Genomic DNA, 27208 nt, shown 5'->3' on the forward strand with positions numbered 1-27208 from the left:
CTGACTTAATTTTATCATTTTATAATTTCTCAATATTCTTAAAATTCACATAAGAACCCTGACACAAAATTCATGATTAAAGCATCAATTATTGATTGAATTCAATTAGGTTTGCATATTCAACAAATATGTGGTTATAATTGTACAACATATAACGAGATGTTACAAACTTGGTTATTATTCGTTTGATTTTTTTTATCCTCTAATTAATTAATTTTTATTTTCAATCTCATCCCTTAACATTACATTTCAATTTATTTTTTATGTTGGATTTGGCTTCTATTCTTTTTTATAGTAGTTTATTTTATTTTGGATCTTTTTTTATTATGTTTCTTTTTTCTATTTCATCACTCTATATTTTTTTTTATTATTATTATACGAGTTTCAAAGGTTAACACAGGTTGACTTTAGTCTTTTTAAGTCTTTTTTTTAATTTCATCATTTAACATTTAATTTTTTTTCAGAATTAGTTCAATGCTTTTGTTTTTTCACTTTTCTTTCTATATGGTTATTTCAATCCAGTGTCCATGGTCGCATGTTAGTGAAGTAACTCGAGTTGACTCAAAATTCTTTTTTTCTTTTCTTTTAGATTAATTAACTTTTTAGTTTTATCATTCACTTTTGAGTTGTATTATAGTTGAAATTCACAATTTGATTTGGTTAGCTTTCGTCAATGGTTTTTTTTTATTTTTTATTAGAATAAATAATACTTTGAATAAATAATAATTTATTCTAAGAAATATAATTATTAAACATAATTGAGTATATGATTTCTATTGTAATATCTTACTTTTAGTTATCTTTTTATCAAATATTAATTTAGCTAATTAGATGTGTGTATAAATATTTTAATTTATGATCGAGTTTTTTTTCTTTTAAAAAAAAACACATTAGAAAAGCACGTGTAATTGTAATACATATTGTTTTAATTTTGTTCAATCTTGCTTTCTAAGAGTAAAGATAAAATTTTTTGTCACGTGTAATTGTAAACCGAACCATATACAAAACGACCTCGCCCTCTACGTGCCGTCTCTTACTATCTCGTCTCCATAGTTCTACCCGTGTTATGTCCCCTCACCGGAGTTAATATTAAAAACCACCGCCATCTGACCCAATCAACAGACACCTTCACCACAACATCACCACCCATCTTCTCTCGCCACCGTCTCCCTCTCCTGCTTTAAGAGATACAACACACGATCACCACCACGCACCTCCATCAATCCGCTGCCATACCATCACCAGCTTCGACATCAACTCTTCCCACAGCCACGATCCAGTACCGGTAGCATCTCCAAACAGATCTCAAGTCTCTTTGGGGTCAAACCAACCTGGTTTCACGAAGGCTGTTGATTTGGTTAAGGCTATCAGAGTCGGTCTTAGGAGGTTATCTCCTTTGCTTAAAATACACGAGTTCATATGTGTCTCTGTTTTGAATGTCCTTGATGTATTTAAATGCATGTTTAGGTTCCGTTTGATACATGATGAGAACTCTTATAGGACTTAGAAGGGTCTGAAATGTTTGCAAAACTATTTTAATGTTTCCCATACATGGTGTGATTTTTCTATTAAATACATGGAACTGGTCCTCGTGGTAGTGAAGGATCGAATTGAGAGGTCGTGTTCTTTGTGCGATTCTGGGTGTCGACAGTTTTTATATATATATATTCTGTTAAGTATATGAAGTTGGGTTTCTGCTAAGGAGCTAAGGGCTGGGACTTTGAGTGGAGGACATGCCTCTGATTTTATTTTATTTTTACAATGCAAAAGGTTTGAGTTTTAATTAGTCTGTGTTAGGCTTTGATAGTGCCTAGGTTGCTTAGCATGGAAACTATGATAGCCAGGGTTTGGGTTCTTGAAGTCTGCTTAGCATGCCAAAATGTGCTGATTTTTTTGTTTTGTTTGGAATAAATCTGCTTATATTGGTGTTTTTTTATGGAAATGGAGGGACATGAGGTTCTGGTTTTCTTCATAGTACCATGATCATTGCTTAAAATACATGAGTTCATGTGGTGAATGTGGAGGCAATGTTGTTTTGAGCCTCTAGTGCCTGATATTTTGGTTAAAATTCGTAAAAAGTTGAGGTTTTTAATTGATTTTGAGCTATGCGCGGCTGCTATATGTTCTTTCTTGGGTAATTTTTTAATGTTTTAGTTTTAGGTTGATGGTTGATGATGACTACTCCTGTTTTTAATGTTTTCAACAGGCATGTCACCTAGTTCAAGCGCTGCTGCAGTCAGCGGGGCCACACTGAATGACCACTTCTGGCAACCAACAGCCGAGGAATCATCATCGTCAACTAATGAGGCATTTCCCTTCTCCTCTGGAAACCCTAGGATCGAAGAGACACGAGGCGTTATGCACCTTTTCTCCAACAATGGCATTTCAGATCTCCCTGTATACCATGCTATCAGTTTATGTTTGTTTGTGTGTTTGATTTTGATGATGTGATTAATGGTTTTCAATTTGGTTGATAATGGTATAGGTCGAAAGGAAACCTCTAGTGGCAGTGGTTGGAGTGCCAAACCACATGACTTATGCTGACTTCTGCCAGTTTTGTGCTTCTTTCATTCACCACATTCTGGAGATGCGAATTGTTAGGTAATATTAATGACTTCAATAATTATTGAAAAAATAATTCTTCTATTGTGTCAAAGTACTGATTTGTTGCAATGAATGCTAGGTTAGATGGAATGGAGGATCGTTATAGTATTCTTATAAGATTTGATACTCAAGACTCCACTGATAAATTCTATCTTCATTTTAATGGTAGACAATTCAATTCTTTGGAGGTAAGCATCGTTTTCTTCAACAATTTCTATCTTGTTGCTCTCCTTATTTATTTATTTCTTGAAATCAGTTATCTCATTGTATCATTACTGAGTCATTTTAATATTTCTACAGGAGGAAGTTTGCCGGGTGCTTTTCACTGTTGATGTCCAGTTCACTGGTTACAGTGGTTCACTTGAACACACAAAGCCATCTCCAACAAGCACAACTGAGCAGCCTTCTTGTCCGGTTTGTCTTGGTATGTTGAGTTATCATTGTAAAGCTATTCTTTGAGAATGCTTCATATTTTGGAATGAAATTTGAAAGAATTATAGAAATTAGATGGATGGTATAGGACATCATAAAGGCATTCTTGATAAGAGATAAGATTGCTAGAAAAGCAGATAAGCTTTACTAAAAGTATCATCTGTCCTTTTTTCTTGTTTATATACTTTGGAAGCGGTAATCTCTTTGCTTAGTGGACCATACATCTATCGAGTGCTGCATGGTCTTTGTTTAATCATGAATACATTTTAAAATTTACCCCATGACCTTTTTCTTAGAGTTCAGTGGCTAAAGGGATTTCTGATAAACATATTCTTCTCTATAAATTAATTCTGATGTTTACTGGGAGAGAATGAGAGAGGGTTGGTGTTAAGTTGTGATGGAGGCATTAATTAGGTTGTGAGAGGTCATGAAAAATTCTGTCCATGTTGCATGGTCCAAATATTTCTCAAGTATTTTTATTTTTGCCACTTGTGTTCTATTTTGATTCCAATTTCTGTAAAACACTGCTCCTAGTGGTGGTCCTAAAAAGAATGTACTAGATCATAAATTGATGTAATCAAGCAGGTAAGGTACATACATAGAAAGCAAGTGGATAAGTCAAAGATAGACCTTCACATGGGTTCTTTCACTTTAGAATTTACTCTTTATCTGCCTTCCAATTTACCTCCACTAAGATAATTAGACAACCTGAACTATTGTTTGCTATGCTACTATGAGTTATACTAGTAATTTGAGATCCAATGGCTGGAAATGGCTTTCTTGCTCATTTTCATGTCTTTTCTTCTTTTCATTCTCCTCAATTCTATCTTGAAATTGCTAAGACATGAAGGTTTATGTTATATAAGCAACTACATTTTCTAGCCTAGCTTTGGATGCTCAAGGAATTTGTGATTCCAAACTTATTATAAGTTCAATGAGACAATGGAGAATATTTTTGTTTTTGCAAAGCTTGTTTGTTATTTTGGATATGCTATCCAAAATGAAACTAACACATGATATTGTAATATTAACAAAAAACTCTGAATCACATGGGAAAAACAATGTATACCTAGACACAAAAAAACTATTCATTGCCATATTGAAATTACTTTTTTGCCCTTAACCAACAAAATTGGATTCACTTATCTTTGGAGGTTAAATGGTCTTTTCATAGGGTCTATATGTTATTCTTGAATTGTTAAGGGGCATCTCAATCTTTCCACAATTTTTTACACAATTAAATTATTTGATTACCCTTAAAAGCAAAAAAAAAAAAAACACTTAACTATGGTCTAGGGGTATTTTTGATATTTTACTTTTTTAAGCACAATGGAATGACTTTATTGCCCTTAAATTCGAAATTCTAAAAGCAGGAATGCAGGGGCTTATTTCATAATGGTTTTTTTTAGTAACAATCACTTGGTCCCAGGAGCAATGTCATATTTTGATAAATAAAATAAATGAAAAAACAAAAAAGCTGCGTATGTGTGTGTTTACTGGTGTTAGTCATTCCGTTGCCTTTAGGCAGCGGGTGCAGCTGTCTCCATTGGTCGAAACTGTTTGTTTCACCACCTCATTAGATTCTTCTCGGGGTCCTTTTCCTCCCTAGGAGATGCATGCATGGTGATTCCATCTAGTTTGACACCATTTTGATTTTTTTTCTCTCTCCTCCACCTCAATCTATGCTGCCCCTCAAAGAATTCACAACAACCATTCAATTTCTTTTCCCTTTAGATGTGGTCATTATTCTCTTAATTGCAATTTTTTATTTGTAAAAAATATTTCAAATTGGAAATTATTTTCAATTTCATTCTCCTTCAATTTTTTCATCTCTCAAATTTGATCTCCTTTCTTTTTATTGCTATTTTTTATTTATTTAAGATGATTTATAAAATTTATTTTATTTTTGCGATTCCATTGTACTTCATTTTTTTTTCTATCAAGTTTGTTCATCATTCTTTTTATTGTTTTTTTTTTCTACCTTGACGAGTTCTTTAGATTGGTTTTTTTTCTTATATTCTATCTTTCAACAGGAAATTGGTTGAGGATTAGGCTTCTTGATTGAGCCCAGTCTGAGATTTCACAGGTTATGATTTTGAAAGATCAACCTAGGTTAAGGAGATTCACCCGGTTTGCTTGGTTTTTCATGTTATTAAATTAAAGTTGCTTTTTTTTTCTTATATTATTAAATTAACCAAATTTATCTTTTGAGAAATTCTAGCATCATCTTAACTTTTTTATTCTTCCGTCCAAAAAAATTTGCCCCGACCAACAATGTTGTGCTGACCACCTATATAGGTTTACTTGAGTCATCTTTTTGGGTCCTTTTTTTAAATTTATTTTTTTCCCACTTTCAACCTTCAATATTTGGTTCATTATAACTAGGCTTCATAATTTGTTTTGACATGAGTTCCATAATTTTATCGCAATCTCATATCCCATATCATGGTTTTCACAGGTTAACCATGGTTGACATGGATTGATTTGATGTGCTTCGACCATTTAAAAAAAAAAAAATGTCATCCAATACGTCAACATTTATGTATTTTAAAAGTGTTTCGACCAGCATGCATCACATTTTTGACTTCCTAATATCCTTGTTTTTTTTTTTTAAGTCTGAAAAAAAAACCCAACCTGCAGCATAGTGCGGGTAGTGTCAACACTAAAATATGTTGTGGGTTATGGTACTAATTCGTCATGATGCAGAGAGGCTAGACCAAGACATGGGTGGAATTCTCACAACTATATGTAATCATTCTTTCCACTGCTCTTGCATTTCAAAATGGACTGATTCTTCTTGTCCGGTGAGTAATTCTGATTTTTCTTGCGCTTTATTTATGTGCTGCTTGTGCACGTGCAAGTTACAGGGCCCAGTTTGAAAGTAAAGTGATATGAGAATATTTTAACATTTAGTATTCAAATCGTTTCAATTCTGTGACTTGAGATGCAACTAACTTGTTCTTATTTGATGAAGTATTCTTGGGTCCTTTTAGTGGACCTCAAAAGGACTTGAAAATCACCCACTCTCTATTGGATACAGTTTGTCAAGATATCCCCTTGATTGTTGATCGATTAATGCCAAAAGCAAATTATTAGATACGTAAAAACTTATGTAAGGTCATTTGGTGCTCCTCTATCTGTGAATGCACTAACTATGGTGATCCCTAAGCTAAAAGTTCCAAATGCTGATTTTTCTTACACTTTATTTATGTGCTGCTTGTGCTTGTGTAAAGTCCATGGCCAGTTTGAAAGTAGAATGATTAGGAAATATTTTAAACCTTTGGTGGGTTCAAATCCTTTTATTCCTATGCCTTGAGAGTAACTAACCTGTTCCTATATGGTGAAGTATTTTGGGTTTTTTTAGTGTACCTCAAGAGTACTTGAAAATCAACCACTTTCTTTAGGATACTTTGTGTCAAGATATCTCATGGATTGTATTTCAACAATTAACGCCTGAAAGCACATTTAAGTTTGACATGTAATGACTTATGTAAGGTCTTTTGCTGTTCCTCTATCATTGCATGCATTGACTATACTTGATGCCTAGGCTAGAAGTTCTTCCAAATCCTACCTAGTTTCTATATTGTTTATGTAGTGTAATTTGTCAGAGTAAATGCTGTTTTCCTGATATGTCTTTTTTATGTGTTGTAGCATGTCATAGTATCCAAATTCTTAGAGATGAATTGCAGATGAGTCTTATAACATCGTTTTATTAATCAATCATCATTTTATGGTTTAATCAGTAACATAGGTTTTGATTTCATGCTCTGAGACCCTTGTATATGCTGTTTGTATATTGTAAATTGTAAATCATTAGATTACATGTTGTCTTACTGGCATTTGTTGTTTGTATGAGTTGTCACCTGCCATACTTTTGTAGTTTAATATAGAAGAACTCGCAAACCTGCAACATAGTACCAATGATTCAAGTGCCCTAAAACTTTTATTTCCTCCTTTTTTTTGTTGTCACTGAAGAGGCAAGCTGGTACTGGATATAATCCAAAATTTTAAAACATCATGCTATGTTTGATCTGGAAACAAATATTTCAATTCCTTTGGCACTGTATTTGGTGGCAGTTGCGAAAGTTACCAGTCATTCATTTTTTACACGCAAATTCATGGATTGGAAAAGTATGAGAAAAAAAGGGTTGTAAAAGTTAGGGCTAAATTTTGATAATTATGAAAAATAATCATGTGATGATTTCTGAGCTCATCATAGTCTAGCTGAAACTTCATTTGGTCACTCACCACCTACCGAATCAAGAAGTTCAACTGATGCTAAGAGCCTTGCCTGGCATCTTTGTTGTTGTTCTTAGGCAATGCTATGGTTGAAGCTGTAGTTTTGGCCACTAATGGCTTAAATCACTTATTAACAGAAATGCATCATTTGCTGAGACTTTGGCAAATTTTGGATTCCAGAAGCTTAAAATCCTAATTACAATGATCTGCTTGGCTTGTACAATTTTCCACAAGTCTTATTGGTTCCTCCAAAATTCTAATCCACGGCTTTTTGCTTCTATGTCCCTTGTTGATTTGATTTTCTAGAATCTTCCTTTTCTTCTTATTCATCTAATATAAGTTTTATTTCTAAGAATTTGGTAATTTTAATTAATTATATGATAGCTGATTTTAGTAAATAATATGATATAGTGGATTCTATAGAAAATGCATAAGCAGATTTGTTTTCCCCATTCTGTATAGCTTTTCTACTACCATTTGCTTATGCTAACTTTAGATTGGGGGGTTAAGCTTGCTTAGCCAGTAGACTTGTGTGGCTGCAGTTCTTTATTGTTAGGATTTGCTTCTGCATTCATTATTGTTTCTGTGGTTTTTATAAAGTTTCCAAATGAAATTAGAAGGAAAAAATACTTCGAAGTTTGCTAACCAGCTATTTACATGTCACTTTCAGGTTTGCCGATATTGCCAGCAACAACCTGAGAAATCAATTTGTTTTGTATGTCAAACTTCTGAGAATCTATGGATTTGTGTTTTATGTGGTTTTGTTGGCTGTGGCAGGTAATGATTTCAGTTTCCTCTTATGTCTGGAGTGATTTATGTTTTTTTTATTCTTTTCACTGTGTCCTTCAGTCTGTCATTCTTTGAACAAGAAAAACTGGTGCAGGTATAAAGGAGGACATGCTATACGACATTGGAAAGAAACACAACACTGTTATTCACTTGAATTGGACACACAGCGTGTTTGGGATTATGTTGGTGACAATTATGTTCACCGACTGATTCAATCAAAAACTGATGGGAAGTTAGTTGAGTTGAATTCCCACTGTGTGCATGCTTATGATGGTTGTGGAGGTTGTGAGTGTGCAGACTCTGGAGTTAGCGAGGCTCTTTTGAAAAGCAAAGTTGAAGCAGTAATGTGTACCATGTTACTTAGAAAACATACTTGTAATTTTTCCCGCTTTTTTGTTCAAATAATCTTATTTAAATTTATTACAGATTGTCAATGAGTACAATGAACTCCTTGCCACCCAGCTTGAGAACCAAAAGCTTGTAAGTGCATTCTTCCGCTTTTCCATATTGAATGAACTATCTTTTTGAGCCTATACTGGAGATTCAACAGAATTTTCATTATGATGTGGCCATTGTGTCTACTTTGACCGTGCCTTTTGGTCTGTTACATATTATGCTTTATGCGGGGCTTTTTTCAGTACTCTGGAATAATATATCTTCTTTTCATAGTATTTTGATACTTTGCTCGAAGAAGTCAAAGAAGAAACTGAAAGAGAAATTTCTGAAGCTGTTAAGAAGGCTATTGCTCAAAAACTGCAGAAGTTGCAGGCCAAGCTGGATAGATGTATAAAAGAGAAGAAGTTTCTTGATGATGTGAGTCAGTATCTGGTGTGCAATTGGGCTTATATAGGATTTTTCTGATCTCTTCAGTTAGGATGATTGGAAATGTAATTTTGTCTCTCTATCATTGTCAGAGATAAATTTCCAATACCAAGTACTAATGCTTTGTTTACTTCTTATGTTTGTTAATTATCACCTTTTTTTCTCTCTTCTTGAAGCTCAATGAGAATCTAGTGAAAAATCAAGAGATATGGAAAGCAAAGATATCAGAAATCGAAGAGAGGTATGTTTGGTTTATAAAAAAAGCCTTCATCCTGTGTCTGGACTTTGCTTTATTGCGTTGTATTCAACTAATGTTCTTTTACATAACGTGTGATGTGAAAGTTAAAATTAGTTAAGTCTCTGCTGTTGGGTTAACAATAGATGTTGTCCATGTTTTTAAAATTCTCTATACATTAGCTCCTATTTTACATTTTTCTATGGTGGCCATATTTGAAACAATGGCAGTGCTGAAATGCTAGGTGGATTGGTAAGGAAAGCTGTAAACTATCAACAGTTATGGCCTTGCTGTAGGTCACCTCAGTCCGTACTCGCTCCATTTCCTACATTTTTTTTTTGCCGGCAATTTAAATATTGAAGCATCTTGAATTCCTATATTCCAATGGAACTATAATTTGCTGGTATCGCCTTCAATTTCTTTTCAGGGAGAAAATGGCTTTGAAAATAAAGGACGATAAAATTCAGGACTTGGAAGAACAGGTGATTATTTTTATTTTTGGACATTCCTCGTATCCTGTTCTTACCATGACAAGGCAGACGGATCTGCAATCTCGATTAACATTTCTATATTTCCATGCACGTGCAGCTTAGGGACTTGATGATGTCCCTCGAAGCAGGGAGGAAAGTGGAGCAGCAGCTATCTATACCAAATGAATTGAAGGATGGAACTGTATTACCAATATCAGTGGAATCGTCTTCAGGGAAGGGTCCCAAGGGACGCAAAAAGGCTAATAACCCAAGAGAGAGCTAAGGATGGGGGAATTTGTAAGTATCAACTTGGCTTTCTATGTTTCATGTCAATCCTCTGATTTTGCTAGTTTAGGGGCTCCACATTGGACCAGGCCTGGCCATTGTAGTGCAAGCCTTCATGTGCAGTCCTGCTGTCCTAATTTGCTATTCGCAGCATAATTACTTGTGGCAAAACTAGAATAAATGGGTTTGTATAGCTTGTGAATGTGGATTTGGAGGTCAAAATATGTGAAATAGTGTTATTAACAGCAATTTTATTTTTTTAAGTCGTCTCTTTCTTCCTCATGAAAATGTTTTGTTTGTGAATGTGGAGTTGTAGATGCAGTGTGTTACATTAATGATTTTTTTTTAGATTGTTAAAGAGTTAATTATAACTTAATCCCTGTAGTTATTAAAATCACATTTAATCTCAATGTTTTTCAATTTAGTCATAACCAAATCTCTCATGTCAATTCTATGTTTCTGTTTTCTTTATTTTTTCTCCTCTTTACTCAAATAATTTTTTTTATGATTGAATTGTTTTGATGTAATATCAAAAATAAATTTTTTAAAAGTAAAAAAATTATTATTTTAATGAATTTTCAAATTAAAAAATAGTTTGAAAAATAAAATATATTTTATTTTATTAAAAGAAAAAATGCCCCGGCACTACAGAAAAATCATCAATTAGACAACCTTATCCTCAAATTTTATCAATTAAACACAATTCACAATTGGCAACCTTGAAAAATAAGAAGGGAAGGTAATTTTTCAAAAAGAAATTTTGGTAGGGTTAACGGTAACATAAACTCTTCCATGAAAATTTTACACCTATTTCACACACACCACACAACACTACTCGTCGATCACAGCCCAGATTGACTATATCACAACATGCAATTAATCACATTATCACACAAGCATTTGGATTATCATCACTGAAAGCTGTAGTGGTCTTCACCTCGAAAGAACTGGAGGCCGGTGGGTCCTCGAGCTGAAGCGGATTTCGGACGTACCCAGGTGGGGCTTTCTTATCATACACTCCAGCGGAGTATGGGAGAGGGACTACCTCAGCCGGCACATACGGCCAGAACTCAGCTTTCTTTCCCGTTCTATACCTCACACGGTGCAAGACCTCGTCCGGGTCCACGTATCCGGTCACCGTCAGTTTCTGTAGTTTGCGGTCCACTTCTACTTGGATCACTCCTTTCATCCCTGTCACTGAGTTTCTCACCTTTGTCTCACACCCTTCACAGTCCATTTTCACTTTAATCTCCACTGTCTGTACCAGCACAAGACAGGATATCACAAGACAGGACATGCATGTTGGTAATTAATCAAAATAATTCTACGTGAAAGCCCTACCGGGACAAGAAAACCTTCTATTAGACATTGCAAAACAGACATTCTAGCCTTTCCTAAGTAAGCAGGCCGTTCAAGCAGTAATAATAAAATTGGAAGTAGACTGGATACAGAAGAAAGACATGAGAAATATGAAGGGGGTATTTCATCATTTCGTATCATAAAGATCTGAGTAGTAAATATACCTCTAATGGCTCGCGTTTTCTGAGTCTCGTGCTATCATGGGGCCAGTGACAGAGTTCGGAGACGCGATCCAGACACCCCATGTGCAAGTGGTCAAATGGCTCCACCTTGCAACGTGTCTTAAAGTAAAAACATAGACGCTGCTAGAACAACGAGGAATGTGCCTGCCCTTTCTTTCTTCTTGTTTTTTCTTTAATAGCTGCCCTGCCTACGCTGCTAAAAATTATTTCTTACGTGTTTCTGTTGTGGATAAACACGTGTAAGTTTGTATAGGTGTGGATGACACAAGTGATTCAATTAAAAACAGGCACGTGAATGAAATGATCACGTGGGACCATACGTAAAATACTAGATTGATGGCTCGGATTCACCGCGCACCAGGATAATTTCTTTGCAGTTCAAAAAAATGATGTCAAATACTATCATTGTATTCAGAGCAAAATAAATCAATGATTCGATATAATAATAAAAAAACTAAAAGAAATAATGATTATCAAACTTTATAAATCAAATTGTAAAAAAATAAAATCAAGAAAAATATTATGAAAAAAATAAAATAAAAAACAAAGCACTAGCAAAACCAAGCAGCTTCGTCAAACCTGACGAGTAGTATCATGTCAAATCTTAAATATAAAAAAATATTGTATTGAAGGATAAAATTGAAAAGAAAAATAAAATTCACAAAAAAATTCAAAACAAAAAAAATAAAGAAAATTAATTTTTAATAAACTCAATGATGATGAATGAATTTTTTAAAAATAATTGAAACAAACCCGGTCCAAAAATTTATAACACAGATCATAAAATCAAATCACAATGTAAAATGCAAATTAAAAAAAAAATATAATTTTAAACCAACCAAAATAATTAGGAATAAACATGAAAAAAACAATTTAAAAAATTGTAGATTTAAAAGAAAAAAAACTAAATTTAACACAAAAAAATCAAATCATAATAGATGAAATTAAAAAATAATTTTAATTAAAAAAAGGATAAAAATAACTAAAAATAACAATTAAAAAATAAAAAATATATTTGATATAAAAATAAAATTTTAATGGTAAGAATCAAGAAAATAATTCAATAAAAGATTCTGTCAGCCGAAAGCGAAAGGAGGCTTAGGATTGCGAAAAATGCATACCATGGATAAAACTTTTATAATGAAGCTTGGATGTGGGTGCTCAATGACTGGATAATTTTATGAAATTCGATTTTAAGAAGGATGTTAGATCAGGTGGAGGTATTTCCCAAGTGCAGGCCAAAAGAACAGACTTGCCTTTATAGAAAGCTAGCAATTTGTAAGGTGTGGCCTTAGGTTACTCAGGGTGTTTCTTGGGCAGTCAGGAATGGTAGAAAGGCGAGGTTCTGGTCAGATGTGTGGCTTGAAGGATATGGTCCTTTAGCTGACCATGCATGCAGTTCAGCCCATTCCAGAGGAGGGAGATTCACAAATTAAAAGTGGCAGACATGGTTACTCCCATTCAACAATGGAGATGGGATATTTTTGCGCATCTTTTACCTAAAACATGGAGATTGATGATGATATAGTGTTTCGGCAATATTCTAGCAGTGGCGTATTCATGGTATTCACGGTTAAATCAGCATACAAGCTGGTTCAATATTGAACCAGCATCATCAATTGGGACCATTATGGAGGTTAGTTTGGGATTGGAAAGGCCTTGAGAGGATAAGAATGCTCATTTGTTTACTCGTTCACAATAGATTGCTCACGAATGGACATATATAGAGTCGACATGTATATGACTATCAATCCTCATTGCCATGCGTGTCCATCTATTGTTGAATCAGCCTTGCATGTGTTGAGGGGTTGTAGACTAGCCCACACGACTTGGTAAAAGCTAGCTAGGTTGTGTGCGCGACAAGCAAGCCATCTTTGTTGATGGTCTGATTTCGTGGTTATTGCATAATTTGAAGAGTACTGAAGTTACCAGTGAGGGATGGCATTGGGCAGTAGTCTCTGGAGGGACTCTTTGGTTTGATGTAGAAGTCTAGAAACAATAGGATTTTTGGCGTGGCTGCATCTGACGAAGCTAGCCCAATAAGGGCGATAAGAAAACTGGTTCGAGGAATTGAGGAAAACGAGGCTGCTGGATGGAACCAGGAGCTTGCATGGTGTCTTGGGTTTCGTAAGATTATTTTGGAATCAGACTCTTTATTGGTTGTGTCATGGACGCTATTTATGCTATGATTACTAGAGCTCGACTCCTAGTACTGAGCAGAAACTGAGAGGTTCATATTCAGCATATCTACAGGGAAGCAAATGCTGCGCAGGTTTTTAAACAAGAATTGACAAGAAGAACTATCACCTTTTTAATGCGGTACTGTGATGGAAAGAAAATGCAGGGGCGGGGGAGGAGGAGTGTCTATAAACTTGGAAAACTCGTCATCTTTCAAAGAATCTGGCTATTGACAAATTAGGACTTCTTCCTCATTCTGTCAATAGCTAGCAAGCTCATCCGCTGGTGCCATTATTATGGCATAAACCTGTGCTATGAGCCTGTGAGAGCTTGGTGGTTTAATTTAGCTAAAACAGCCAGAGACTTGCAGATTCCCATTTGCATTTGCAAGCAGATTTTGTTCCTGTTCATGAAAGCATGATGAAGTCACTTTCATGTTATCCCTTGTACAAGTTACGCACCACACTGTAAACAAATCTGCTTCCTTGACCAAAACACAAAGACAGCGCATCATTTCTATGAGGACATTACACTCCTGGGTTAAGAGGATATCTGGTGCCGCTTATAACGGGACAGTCTTTGCTTCTTCTTGTTTTTTTTTTTTTTTTTTAAAAAAAAAAAAATCACTACTCTAATGTCTAATCTATATTTATGAAACTCGTACTTACCTGTTGTGTTGACTCAAGGCATTCATCGAATTTTAAATCACAAAAACTCATGTTTATAACTAGCACGGTCAAACTCGAGTAATTTATCCGGTTAATCTAAACTTGGAAGACCCAATGGTAGATTTTTTATATAATTTTTTATTTTTTTAATAAATTTTAAAAAAAATACATAATTAATCTATATATACTTAACTTCACAATTTTTTTTATAATCTATATTTATATGAAATTTTTTATTAACTTTTTGATGTAAAATAATTATATATAACCTATGTTTATATATAAAATATTATTTTATAGCGTATATTCATATACATCGATAACTTATTAGTTATTTTTTTTGTAATGTATATTTATATGTATTGTTTCAAAAAAATTTCATATAAATATAGATTATAAAAAAAAATTGTGAAGTTAAGTATATATAGATTAATTATGTATTTTTTTATTTTATGATTATTTTCAGATATAAAAAATAAATTTTAAAAAATAAAAAATATATATATATTATTTCAATATATTTTTAACCTATAAATCCTTTAAAAAATAATATTTACCTGATGACGGTCACTTCTCCCAAAGACTTTTTTATTATAATTGCAATTTATATAGAATTCTATATTTTGAATATTTGTCTTGAAATAATATTTAAATTACACACTCAGTTTCCTCCTCCTCCCAAAGAAGTTGTTTTTCAAGAGAAACAGTCAACACCGCCACTTCAAGAGACCACTAGTCGCCGCCATGGCCGACCACCACCACCATCACCATCAGCACCGTCCTAACCGCCTATCCGTCCCTCCACGAACCGCCACCACTACCTTCACCTCCATCTCCTCAGCCACCCCCACCAAATCCAGACCCTACCCATACACCTCGACGACCCCAATCCCAACACCATCAAAACACCGACTCTCCTCCCTTCCTTCCAAATCCTCTTCAAATTTCTCCTTTTACTTCCTCTTCCTCCTCTTCTCTCTCCGCTCCCTCTACTCTCTCCTCCCTTTCCTTCAATCCTCTCCTTCCTCCTTCAATATCTTCCCTTTCGCTTTCCTTGTCTGTCTCCTCTCCTTTCTTTTATCCCTCTCTTTCTCTTTTTTCTTCTCCCCTTCCTCCTCCTCTAAAACCCCTTTACACTTCAGAACAAACCCTAACCAACCCATCTTTTCTCTCTCCTCAATCTCCCAATCACAACACAGGCTCTTGTTTTCCAAATCTCTCCTCCTTACTGTTGTTTTCCTCATCAGATTCCAAGCGCTTCGATATTGTGGGACTGCTGCCATGATTCTCGCTGAATTATCCGGTAGTGTTGCGGCCGCTCGTTTTGTTACTGATCGGAGGAGAAAGAATAATAATTTTAGTGTAAGCACCCATAAATTACCTGGGTTTATTTCCCTTTTTTTCGGCTTGTTTTTGCTTTCAATAAGTTGGGATCGGATTGATTGTTTCCCATTTTCCATTGGTTTCATTGATAAATATGGGATTTCGGTTTTTCCTAGAGAGACTTGTTTTAGGATTTGGCCAATGGTGTTGCCTTTTGTGTCTGGTTTCTTGGGGTTTTATGAGCGTGTTTCTATGAATTGGGGGACAATTAGAGCATTAGACCAAAAACGGGTTCGATTGATTTCTTTGTTTTATACCACAATTATACTGTTTATTCCTGCTGCTGTAAGCTTTATAGTGTTTGAAAGTGGTAATGGCGATGGAAAAGGTGTTTCTATTGCGAGTTTAGGTTGGCCTCTGGCGAATACTGTGGTTTTTGGGGTTCTTTTGAGTGAGAATTGCAGTGATGATGGGAAGTTAGTGGGTTCTAAAGATTTCCGGAGAGAGTTTTTTGTTACATTTGTTTGCACGGTTGTTTTGGAGCTGTTCTATTTCCCTGAGCTTTCTCTTTGGGGGCTTTTGATATGTGGTTTCTTGCTGTATTTTGGTGTTAAAAATTTGGACTCTATTCATTCACATTATCCTGAATTAGGAATGGATACACCTCCGAAGGTATTTAGTGGTTTTATTATGAAGCCTATCCGCCACATTCTGAGCGAGAGAAAGTCCCGTAAGATTGCACTTTTCCTTTTGATCAATACTGGTTATATGGTTGTCGAATTTGTTGCTGGGTTCATGAGTAATAGTCTTGGATTGATATCAGATGCTTGTCATATGTTGTTTGATTGTGCTGCTTTGACAATTGGTCTATATGCTTCTTATATCTCCCGGTTGCCTGCAAATAATCAGTTTAATTATGGTCGGGGAAGGTTTGAGGTTCTGTCAGGATATGTTAATGCTGTTCTTCTAGTTCTTGTTGGAGCACTAATTGTATTGGAGTCATTTGAGAGGATTCTGGACCCTCAGGAGATATCAACTAATAGTCTTTTAACTGTTTCGATTGGAGGACTTGTTGTGAATTTGGTTGGTTTGGTCTTCTTTCATGAAGAGCATCATCATGCTCATGGTGGCTCTGGATCATGCTCCCACTCTGACTCTCATGCTGACTCACATGCTGACTCTCATTGTCACCACCATCACCACGATTCACATGACCAAGAAAAGCATGATGAACATGCCTCTGTTTCCCATGAATGCCATGAGAAGTCCTTGGCTAGCCATGATGAACATCATGAACACCATCTTTGCGATCACCAGAGCATTATAGACAGCTGTAAAATCGGGAGTTCCAACAGCCATGATCCCCACGATAATGCTCATGACCATGACCATGACCACTCCTCCCATGCTCACCATCAACATGAGCACTGTGATCATTCACCTGATCACAGATGCCATGACCATCATCATCATGCCAATCCTCAAGAACTTCAATATTTGGATTCTAAAAGTGATTCTTCTTTGGGAAAGAGTGGTTCCCAACAAAGGACACCAGTATCTGGACAAGAGGAACCAAAAAAACACCACCATCACCACATTGACCACAACATGGAGGGAATCTTTTTGCATGTTCTGGCAGATACGATGGGAAGTGTTGGTGTTGTTTTGTCTACTCTCCTAATTAAGTACAAAGGATGGCTTGTTGCTGATCCTGCCTGCTCAATATTCATTTCCGTTTTAATCGTATCTTCAGTCATTCCGTTGCTCAGAAACTCTGCTGAGATTTTGCTTCAAAGAATTCCGAGGGCTCATGAGCAGGATCTGAAAGAAGCCATAAATGATACCATGAAGATAAAGGGGCTACGTGGCATTCAGAACTTGCACTTTTGGAGCTTTACTAACACAGATATTGTTGGTACTCTGCATCTTCATGTCTCAGACAAAATTGACACAGAATCTGTGAAGGCACAGGTTTTAAACACTTTTCAGGATGTCGGAATCAAGGATTTGACAGTGCAGGTGGAACGTGGCAAGTAATTACATTGTCAGCTGTCCCCGAGCGCTCATCTTTTTGAAGTATTTAAGAAACGCGTGATTATCTGGCAGTTCATGAATTCCAGATGAGATCTTTTGGGCAGTTCATGTAGTGCCAGCAGCAGGATGCGCTAGTGTTTATTGCCTTTAAGACCAGCATGTCTTCCAATTGTGAAGGATACTGAATTTTGTTGAATTGGTTAGCACACATGTATTCTAATGAGCCTGTGAATTTTATGGTTACGTTTTAGCTAAAATAACTGCAGTGATAATGTTTGAGAACTAACCAGTAGAGGGGCATAAGCGTGCTTGCAGTTGCAAGGAGTCCCTGATCTTTCAAGAAATTGTTGTCGGTCATGAAAGCAAGCTGAAGTTAATCCGGGTGACCCTTTCCTTCCATCGCATACAGTGATGTTATTATTTTACAAAACATTACGAGTGCAGTGTATGTATATCATGCTCAAAGAATCTATATAAACACCTGTTGCTGGTTCAAGAGTCTGCAACTACTTTCATTATCAGTTTATCACTTTCTATCTTTAGTTCCTCGACGACAACCTATATTATCAGTTTATCTGTACTTGTTCATGAAGATGAACTTTTTCTCAGATAAGTTTTATCCTTTAATTCTTTTAAATACCCATTTATATCAAATGAGTTTTATTAACCAGGGTCTATTTCTGGTCGAAATACATGGTTCTTGAACTTCTGGAAGTTTTGTTTTTATTCCATATTTCTCTAAAGAACAAATTTTTTTCTATACCAAGTTAACACATTTTAAAATAAACACTCGTTACTTGATAAGACAATAGAAATAATATCCAAGAGTTACTTTTGTATATCTTATAAACATACATTTATCACATTTTGCCCATGCCTTTTTAGTTATAATATGCTTCATATAAGAATTACATCCTCAAATCTTGATAAGTTTAATATTCTATCTTTTTAAATATTATATGGAATTTTATCAGTAAATTTTATTGAAATCCTATTTAAAAGATAAGAATAAGTGTGCAAGGTAAAGGTATAGCTCTATGAAAAATTTACATAAGAGAAGCATATTCTCTTTGGATATTATTGAAATTTTTAGCTTAAATATTCAGCACCTAAATATTACTGATATTCATTCCAATTTGTTTTCAAATTTAATTTTAAATTATTTGAATATTTTTATAGAAGAAATCCAAATATCATTGCAAACATATATAGGAATATATACAAGTATCCAGTTTCAAATATATTATTCCAACAACCACAACCTAAATCTTTGGACTAGTGCAAATCTGAAGTCCCATATTACCTGTCACCTAATTTGCCCCAGAAAACCTACAAAATTGCATACCCCTCTTTCAAACTATAACTACCTAGCTATAGGATGGAAACAAACTATACAAATGGAACACAAGGCAATGGGAAAGAAACGACAATGAGATCAACGAAGTTTATTCTGAGCAACAGCCTGGCATAACTCCTCCTCATAGAATAGAACCCTGTTAGAAGCCACAGATTTGCAAAGGGGCTTTGGCAGGGTGGACGGCACCATGCATCTTGAAGACAATGTTGAATCTTGGAAAAGAACCGCAGCAATACTCTTCATCTCAGTTATTTTGATGCGAGAAGGTGGCCGGGGACCATGCCTTGGAGCTTTTGGGGTATGTGGAGTTGACATGAAAATGCCCTTACCACTCCCCTTGCTGCAATGTGCAATGGTCATTCAAACATCGCAAGTACAAAACTGGATGAATTAGCAACTTCAAAAATAATTATAAGAGGAAAAAAAAAAAACCTTGTGCTTTTGGATGCCTACCTCATAAAAGGCCAGTGTTCAGTAGGCCGTGGGGTCATTGTCAGTAACATCTCCTGTCGAGAGCGATCTGGTGTTGTGTAATTGAAATGAAATTGCCTTGCAAGCAAAACCTGCTCTCAACAAGCATTAACAGGTTCACTCTTCAATTCAACTCTAACATCAGTGGATTAAACACAGAGAGAGAAAGAGAGACTTACAGCTTTTCTAACTCTCTGAGAAACATGGAAAACAGCCCTCAGTTGGTCATGGTGCAGGTGACAGAGTATTTTAACCTCAAAAGAAACAAACAAACAGGGATCAATATACAAATAATGAGGCGTAAGAAAACATTTGAGAGGAATTAAGGGCAAAGCTGTGTGTTCAGTAGCAGGTATCAAACAAAATAAAGTGATCCATTCTTTCTTGATTTAAGAAGGATTTCACAATTCCTATGCAAAGAACATCCATCCTGTCATCAACATAATTTAAGCATGTCTCAGTCATTGGGTTTTGGCAGAATTCGTTAGTGAATAGCCCAAGGTATCAAAGAGACACAGAGAAACAGAAAAGCTCTCTTGAACTGAGCAACAATTAAGTTACATATATACAACAAACAGATAAAAGACGAACCATGATAAATGACAGGTGGCTGCATAACATTTACAACACTTTGGGAAAATTGATAGTATATCCACTTTCACCCTCATTGAATTTCAATCTATAGCACTGCAATTTAAGATGCCTACCATCCTATTGGCTGATCATTTGAGCATCAAGAGTTGAATTTTTCTTTTTATAAATCAAGAAAATAGAACTTCCATAAACTTGCCTCTCCATTACAGTTTCAGTGACAAAATAACAACGAAGCACATAACAAAATAGAAATTATTCTCTCCAAAGCATCTCTAAACAACTTTATAAGATGCCAAGATGGCACTTCACATATACATGCAGATGCTTTCAACTTACAAATGTATTAGCATTAGCATCTATAAAAAAAAAAAACATCTCGCAAATAAAGAAATATGATGTGAAATTTGATAAGGTTTTATCTTTTTTTTGGAATCTATAAGATCATACCTCCATAGCACATCCAGCTCTCTAAATCAAATATTGAAGTTCCTTCATGTTCCTAAATATTTCCAGGATTTCCAACCTACTTTAATTTAATTTAACTTTCTAAAGGGAAACATGCAGGGTAACATATTCATATCTGTACTATTCTAGATCTTGATTTTCATAGTGTAATTACAGAAGCATATCCAAGGATTAACAAGTCCATAAAAGCTAAACAAATAGAAATTCCTCCATATACCATGCTCAGGAATGAGTATTACCAGCAACTCCATGGGAAGACACTCAAGTCTAGACTCGGTATCACAATCTTCAATCCGAGGGGTCTTTGGTGTCCTCGCTAAATGATTTTGTTTGAGCAAATCCACAGGTGATAGCATCAAGGGGCTTTTATCAATAGTTGGATGATGCTGTTTACACAAACCCACAGGTGATAATAACAAAGGGCTTTTATCCATAGCCCTGTCTTCGACCACCAGCTCATCATCATCCCCCACCTTCTTATTGCCAAACACAGCAACCCTCTTTTTTCCAAGATCGGTACATGACTTCGCTGCTGACGCCTTGCTATACTGAAGCTGAGCAAGCGCACCTGGCTTCAAATACCTACTGCTTGAGCTCCGTAACCGCCTTTTTTGCTTTGGGGTCTTCAAATTTCCATCCTTAGGAGACACTTTACCCATAATAAACCCTCTTTCCCCTTCTCAAATCTGTTTCCAATTGTTCCAATTTATTCCCTTTAATGTTAACATCCAATAATGAAATAAAAATAAATTAGAAATCCATCATTAATCAATGTCTGAAAAGACAATTTGAATTAATCACTTTAATAAGCCCGCAGGATGAGACTAAATACCAAAAGAAACAATTACAAAATGAGCATAGAAACTGAACTCACATAGATTAAAGATTAATTAACCAAACCTGTCAATAAAGCACCATAAACCTCGTTAAAAACCCTGATTGACCAGAAATACATATTCAACACGGACAAAAGCCCAGGAAATGAACAATAAAACCATATATAAATTGCTAAAAATCACATTAATCATGGCAGAATAAAGAAAAAACTTAAACAGAAATATTAACTTAAAACCCTAATTTACTGCAGTCCGTAATAAACAAAACATAAAAGCCAAAAAAGATCAAATGTAAATCTAAAAAGAAAATATCAATCAATAAATCAAGAGAAAAGAAGAAGAAGAAGAAAGAAATGCTAAATAACCTGAAACTCAGAAGAGGTCACAATCCATGGAAATAGAGAGACCAAAGCAGAAATGAGAGAATTAGAGAGAGAGAGGGGGGGGGGAAGGTGAGGGAGAGGGAAAACAATTGGGGCCGCTAGGGTTTTCTTGGTTCTTTATTTGAATTTTATTTTTGATTGCCCGCCAAAATTTTCAAGTGGGAGATGTTAAAGCAACTCGAGTTTCATGAAAAGACTGGTGGTTAAGTGTTAACGTGGCAAGTTATAGTGTTGGGGTGATGGAATATGAGTGTCTTGTCTCTTTGATTTTAGCGGTGTCCTCAAGCGATAATTACGATCTCTTGGATACTCTGATTAGTTGTTCTGTTTTAAGTTTTAAAAAATGGATTTGATGATTAATTTAATATATTAATCTTGACAATTTTGAGAAAGCGGGGCCCACGTAATTTAAGAGATTAAATGCTGTAAAGGACAATTTAAGCCATCCATGTATCCATTAAATCTGCGTGACTGGCGCTCTTCTGACTTGAATGCAGAGGGCGTTGAAGTACTTTGATATTGAAATCTTTTTGAATAAATTAGACGGTGATCTAAAATAATATAGAGTGGGTCAATGCCTCAAGGGCCTATTGACTCTCCAATCTATGGCCCATCAGGCCCAATTCAGTTTCAACAATCTCTTGGATACCCTATAACTCCTTTTATATTATGGGCTTGGTTGTAAGCCTAGACATTGATCATTTTGATTACCACCATGAAAAACATTGCTATTTTCCCATTTAATTAACAATAAGTACATAATTTAGTGTTCCTCTTCTTTGAAAACATAAGTGAGGAAATAGATTTTCTATGGGGAGGAATATTTTGAGTATAATTTAAACCAAATCTTTTAAATAAATTGCATGGGCTTGAGTTTTTAAGTGAATGTACTTGTTTCATGTTTCTATGGTAATATCTACTGGAAGGACAGATTAAAACAAGAGTTACATATTGAAAACAATTAAATTTATAAGAAAAGATTTGGGAACTCGTTGTAAAAACGACGACGGCTAGCTGAGCTGATTTCTCAAAAAAAAAATGCACTACAGGGTCAGGCAAGAAGACATGGTGGGCACTTGAGGGCCTAGCTGCTGTGGTCAATCGTGTGACTTGTTCCATCCCCGTCCCGGGTTCGATCCTTTATATGCACGCCTGTCATCCCCGCGGTGCCTAACCTGCCCCTGGGCTTGCAGGATGTCCAGTGGGCTGTGGGGAATAGTCGTGGTGCGCGTAAGCTGGCCCGGACATCCACGTAAATCAAAAAAAAAAAAAAAAAAAGACATGGTAGTCAGGGGCACGAGTGGGTGGAAGTAAAATGGACCTTATCTTTTCCCTCTAGATGTAGGCTTTATTTTGTGATATCGATTGATCAGCCTCTCCATTCCAGACAGTGACGTGTAAAGGAAACAAGACAAGTAGAATTGAAGTATTTCGTTTTCATAATTAATTAGTTCTTCTAAGAATTGGATTCCTTAATTGGGTCTTCATCGTATAAGAAACAAAATGGTGCTCTTTTTAAAAGATAATTTGTCATTCTTGTTAACAATCCATGATGATTTTGTTTTTCGTTTTCTACAAATTTTAATTAATTTTTTATTAACTTCATATCCTTTTGATTTTGATGTAGTAATATTAAAAATAAATTTAAAAAAATAAAAATATTAATATATTTTTAAATAAAAAATATTTTAAAAATAATCATTGCTATGATCTTAGATATTATTTCAGCCCGGTTTATTCTTTTGTATTAAAAACATTTTAAAAAAAAATTAAATTTTTTTATTTTTTTCTTTCCTTTAAATTAATATTTTTTTAGATATTTTTATATCATTTTGATATGTTGATATAAAAAATTATTTTTAAAAAATAAAAAAATATATTTTTTTAAATAAAAAATAATTATAACTACATCATTATACAATCCCTTCACGGGGAAAAAAAAGATTCCTTGAGATACCTCATTGAGGATTGTCAAATACGAGTACCGGGCCTTTTTCCCGGCCATTGAAGGTGTGGTCCCCGGCAAGGAAAGCTAAAGCTTAACTGCCGGGTGGGGTGGTAGCTTGGAGGCCGGGATTTGCAAGTCAAAGGAACTTGTCAACTCTGTTATGATTAAATGCAACGTTAAGCCAAAACTATCTTCAATTTTAAACAACAGCAACAAGCAATGGTACCAAACAAAATGCTCTCTCCCTCCCCAGCATCATGACAAAGACAACTAATAATATCTCATTCTGTAGTCTTTAGCTTGTGTATTGACACAAGTATAAAACAGTACACTCAATGCTTCGGACAACGATAAATGTACCTTGCATTTCCAATCCGTGAAAATTATGCAAGACCTTCGGGTTCTTACCATCAATAGGATAACCGGTTGACAATGATACCCTACCAAAAAATTATTTAATATAAATAAAAAGGGTTATTGAAAAAATATTTATGTTGATTTGCACAAGGAGAATTCTATGTTCTTTATGAGATCAAGATAAAAATGATAATTTGATCAACTTCTAGTTTCAATAACATGCAAGAAGCTGTAGATAATAATCGTAATCGTTATAAGAGTATGATTATGGATGCAATGAGAATGAATCAAGGTCATGCAGGTAAATCACAGTAAATTATCAGTCGTTGCACATGCGTTCACCATCAAGTTAGATCATAGGCCGAGTGAGGTCAGTTATATTGGAATTGTCGAATGAGCGACAAGCATTTTACCTAAAAGAATTAAGTTTAAAGATAACTTTTATGTTATTAAATCCATGATAAAATTCATTGCCCTAGAATACCAGAAAATTAACATGTGTCCAAACTTTTGCATGTTGTACTACCTTAAAAATGTAGATTCGACTGAGTACATAACTTGTGGGCGTGCTCATTATAAACTCAAAATTGACAAGGAAAAAACTCTTATCACGGATAAAAAACTGAAATACTTTATAATCACACCTAAATTGTAAAGGTTATTCATGTATCCAAATATTGTTGAACACATAACATGGCATCATTCATATTATACGATGGATGAAGTCATGGTGAAGCCTGGAAATAATTTAATAGGATGTATCCTTAATTTTCAATAGAACCACAGAACATACATGTTGGGTTATATACAAATTGATTTAATTTGTTCGGGTCATTTGTTGTATCTTATTCTTGTTAACCAATGATACTCATGGTTTACAAATTTTCACTAGAGATGTGTGTGAGGTTGAAGTTCATGTTCTTATCCACGGTTATACTTGGTCCTAATAATCCAAGTAGAAATATAGGTGTTTATCTTCGACCGTTGATTGATGAATTGAATCAATTGTGGTCATTCAAGACTTTGACATATGATGTCTTAAGGAAATAGAATTTTTAGATGAAGGAAACTTTAATATGGACTATCAATGATTTTCTTGTGTATGCGATGGTTTTTAGTTGGAGAACATATGGAAAATTAGCATATCCATATTGTATGGAAAATAACAAGGCCTTCCCCTTAATAAATGGTGGTAAAATGTCTTTTTTTATTGCTATCAGAGGTTCTTTCCAACTGATTACAAGTAGATAAAGAACATAAATAATTTCTTTATTGGTATAATTAAAAAGGATGTTGCACTATCGGTACCGTCAAGTGAAGAATTGTATGGCATGGTATCATAGTACAAGGGCATTGTGTTTGATTTTTAATTTGGTAAATAGAAGATTCTTGGTTTTGGTGTGACCCATAATTGGGTAAGGAAAAATATTTCCCTAATCTTCTTCCACATAATCTGGTTTCATGCATATAAAAAAAGAATGTGTTTGAAATTTTTTTTAATATGACGATGAACGTTAAAGGAAAGACGAAGAACAACATGAAGGCTAGGTGATATACCATTGTTTTATCAAATAGGTGGGAATGTTAGTGGTAGTTTGAATTTACTATATGTTTGGGTCCTAAAAGAAAGGTCAAGTTTTATAATAAGTATTTTGTCAATGTACATGTCTTTTATATCGAAGAGTATGGTAAGGGTAGAAAGTTCTAATAGTGGAGTTTATGTTAAGATATCAATTTCTAATGAGTTTGAAGTTGATTATCAATGCAAAGTTAGAAAAGTTGACTGAATTGCAATATCATGATGAGCATAATAGAGTTTTTTTATTCAAATGTTATTGATATGATACTACCGATAAAGGAATTAGAGTAGATCTCCACCATGGTTTGGTCAAAATTAAAATAAACAATAGCTGATAATTTTTTAATAATTAATTTACTTGAACAAATAAAATTTCAGGTTTACAAATGCAGAAATTGCTCGCACGATAACATCATCAATGAAATCGGTGATGAAAGTGTGTTTGTTTTAGCGAAGTCAGGTTTCTAAAAATATTGAATGAAGGTTTATGATTGATGCTTGGTTCAGAAAGTTTAAGGTCACAATGTCGTTAGGTTTCCAAAAATACATAAATATTTTTAATATTTAATTCAATTAATTTTTTAATTTTAATAAACTAATAATTTTATGAAATTGACTTGTAAGAAAAAAATTTACTGGGATGAGGTTGACAACGTTGTTGCCAGGAAAGTATGGAAAAATCATAATGTCATTACGTAAGATTGAATTTAAATTGTGATATTTTTTAATGTTAAAATTTTGTTTCTTATAATCTTAACTGATACATTTTTTCTTCGAACCAGGATGTGTGATTTATGGTACAAAACCCAAAAAAAAAAAAGAATTATGCAAAAGAAAAGGGTCTTCTGGACTAGGAAGACGCGACCATGTGGAGGGATTTCAGACCTCTGCACATCTTAAAGGGTATCTATGATACTTATATCCAACACGTGATGTCTGAGCGTTTATTGTAGCGGTCACAGTCCGGTGCAGAGAACCAAACCAAGGAGATTCATGGTTTCATTACCATGCATATCATCGAATCCATTCTGTTAGTTTTGCATGCAAAACAGATGGTAAGATTTTGTTTTATAAGATAATATTTTTAATTGTTGTATTATATAAAAATTTTTAATTAACAATAGCTTTCTTTTGTAGGCTACAGTTCTTGGATGCAATCCAAAACCGTTGTAGCTTTTTGCTAAAAGTCACGTGCGAAAATGAGGATCGTTGGAAAAGGGTACAACAACTTGTGGATAGCCGACCTCAGAAATTCATGGTAAATTGGATTTCAACAAATTTTTTATTAAGTTATTATTTTTAAAAAAAATTGCTAACTTGTTTTTTTGTAGAAAACATATAACATTCATTTACATCGGAGATATGAGGACGATCCCTTAACCCATCTGAAACTTAATCTGAATTTGTGGTTGAAGGTTGGATCATCTTATGGATATAATAGAAATTGGGTTTACGGTATCTCCAATACTATAGTCGAGGATATGCGAATGGTTTATAATGTATCGACCATTGGTTCCTTGCAATCAAGATCGAGCTAGCAATCTTAGGGACCTATTAGCAACCTTCACTATTACATATGGCCAGCCTTTTCGCCCTCC

The 27208-nt window shown here is 34.6% G+C and overlaps 4 protein-coding genes across 10 annotated transcripts; 2 read left to right on the forward strand and 2 right to left on the reverse strand.

Annotated features, from left to right (window-relative positions):
* The first annotated feature begins 1005 nt into the window (after positions 1 to 1005).
* LOC133694539 (BRAP2 RING ZnF UBP domain-containing protein 2-like) lies at positions 1006 to 10139 on the forward strand. Of its 4 annotated transcripts, XM_062116081.1 has the most exons (13): positions 1006 to 1386; positions 2207 to 2397; positions 2486 to 2601; positions 2684 to 2792; positions 2905 to 3028; positions 5743 to 5840; positions 7946 to 8052; positions 8159 to 8405; positions 8491 to 8544; positions 8734 to 8877; positions 9063 to 9127; positions 9549 to 9603; positions 9710 to 10139. In XM_062116081.1, the coding sequence occupies exons 2-13, from the start codon at positions 2209 to 2211 to the stop codon at positions 9872 to 9874; spliced, it is 1473 nt and encodes a 490-aa protein (XP_061972065.1). In that variant the 5' UTR covers positions 1006 to 1386; positions 2207 to 2208; the 3' UTR covers positions 9875 to 10139. The 4 variants fall into 4 exon arrangements, 3 of the variants coding, with proteins under 3 accessions (XP_061972065.1, XP_061972064.1, XP_061972066.1); XR_009842304.1 differs by lacking the exon at positions 1006 to 1386 and having other exon boundaries at positions 1393 to 2397; positions 8734 to 8951; positions 9710 to 9774; XM_062116080.1 differs by lacking the exon at positions 1006 to 1386 and having other exon boundaries at positions 1393 to 2397.
* Positions 10140 to 10470: 331 nt separating this feature from the next.
* LOC133693960 (heavy metal-associated isoprenylated plant protein 27) lies at positions 10471 to 11557 on the reverse strand. Of its 2 annotated transcripts, none has more exons than XM_062115350.1 (2): positions 11400 to 11557; positions 10471 to 11134 (listed from the first exon to the last, which is right to left on the reverse strand). In XM_062115350.1, the coding sequence occupies exons 1-2, from the start codon at positions 11478 to 11480 to the stop codon at positions 10757 to 10759; spliced, it is 459 nt and encodes a 152-aa protein (XP_061971334.1). In that variant the 5' UTR covers positions 11481 to 11557; the 3' UTR covers positions 10471 to 10756. The 2 variants fall into 2 exon arrangements, with proteins under 2 accessions (XP_061971334.1, XP_061971333.1); XM_062115349.1 differs by lacking the exon at positions 11400 to 11557 and adding an exon at positions 11218 to 11378.
* Positions 11558 to 14906: 3349 nt separating this feature from the next.
* Positions 14907 to 18116, forward strand: LOC133694681 (uncharacterized). Its single transcript, XM_062116321.1, has one exon. The coding sequence runs from the start codon at positions 15008 to 15010 to the stop codon at positions 17621 to 17623; it is 2616 nt and encodes an 871-aa protein (XP_061972305.1). The 5' UTR covers positions 14907 to 15007; the 3' UTR covers positions 17624 to 18116.
* A 695-nt stretch (positions 18117 to 18811) lies between these two features.
* LOC133693959 (F-box protein At4g35930) lies at positions 18812 to 21800 on the reverse strand. 3 transcript variants are annotated; one of them, XM_062115346.1, is made up of 6 exons: positions 21709 to 21800; positions 21382 to 21407; positions 20747 to 21220; positions 19628 to 19702; positions 19431 to 19540; positions 18812 to 19317 (listed from the first exon to the last, which is right to left on the reverse strand). In XM_062115346.1, the coding sequence occupies exons 3-6, from the start codon at positions 21164 to 21166 to the stop codon at positions 19056 to 19058; spliced, it is 867 nt and encodes a 288-aa protein (XP_061971330.1). In that variant the 5' UTR covers positions 21167 to 21220; positions 21382 to 21407; positions 21709 to 21800; the 3' UTR covers positions 18812 to 19055. The 3 variants fall into 3 exon arrangements, with proteins under 3 accessions (XP_061971330.1, XP_061971332.1, XP_061971331.1); XM_062115348.1 differs by having other exon boundaries at positions 20747 to 21193; positions 21709 to 21798; XM_062115347.1 differs by lacking the exon at positions 21382 to 21407 and having other exon boundaries at positions 21709 to 21798.
* Between the last annotated feature and the right edge of the window lie 5408 nt (positions 21801 to 27208).

The sequence above is a fragment of the Populus nigra genome, chromosome 5, assembly GCF_951802175.1.
Source record: "Populus nigra chromosome 5, ddPopNigr1.1, whole genome shotgun sequence".
Lineage (NCBI taxonomy): Eukaryota > Viridiplantae > Streptophyta > Magnoliopsida > Malpighiales > Salicaceae > Populus > Populus nigra.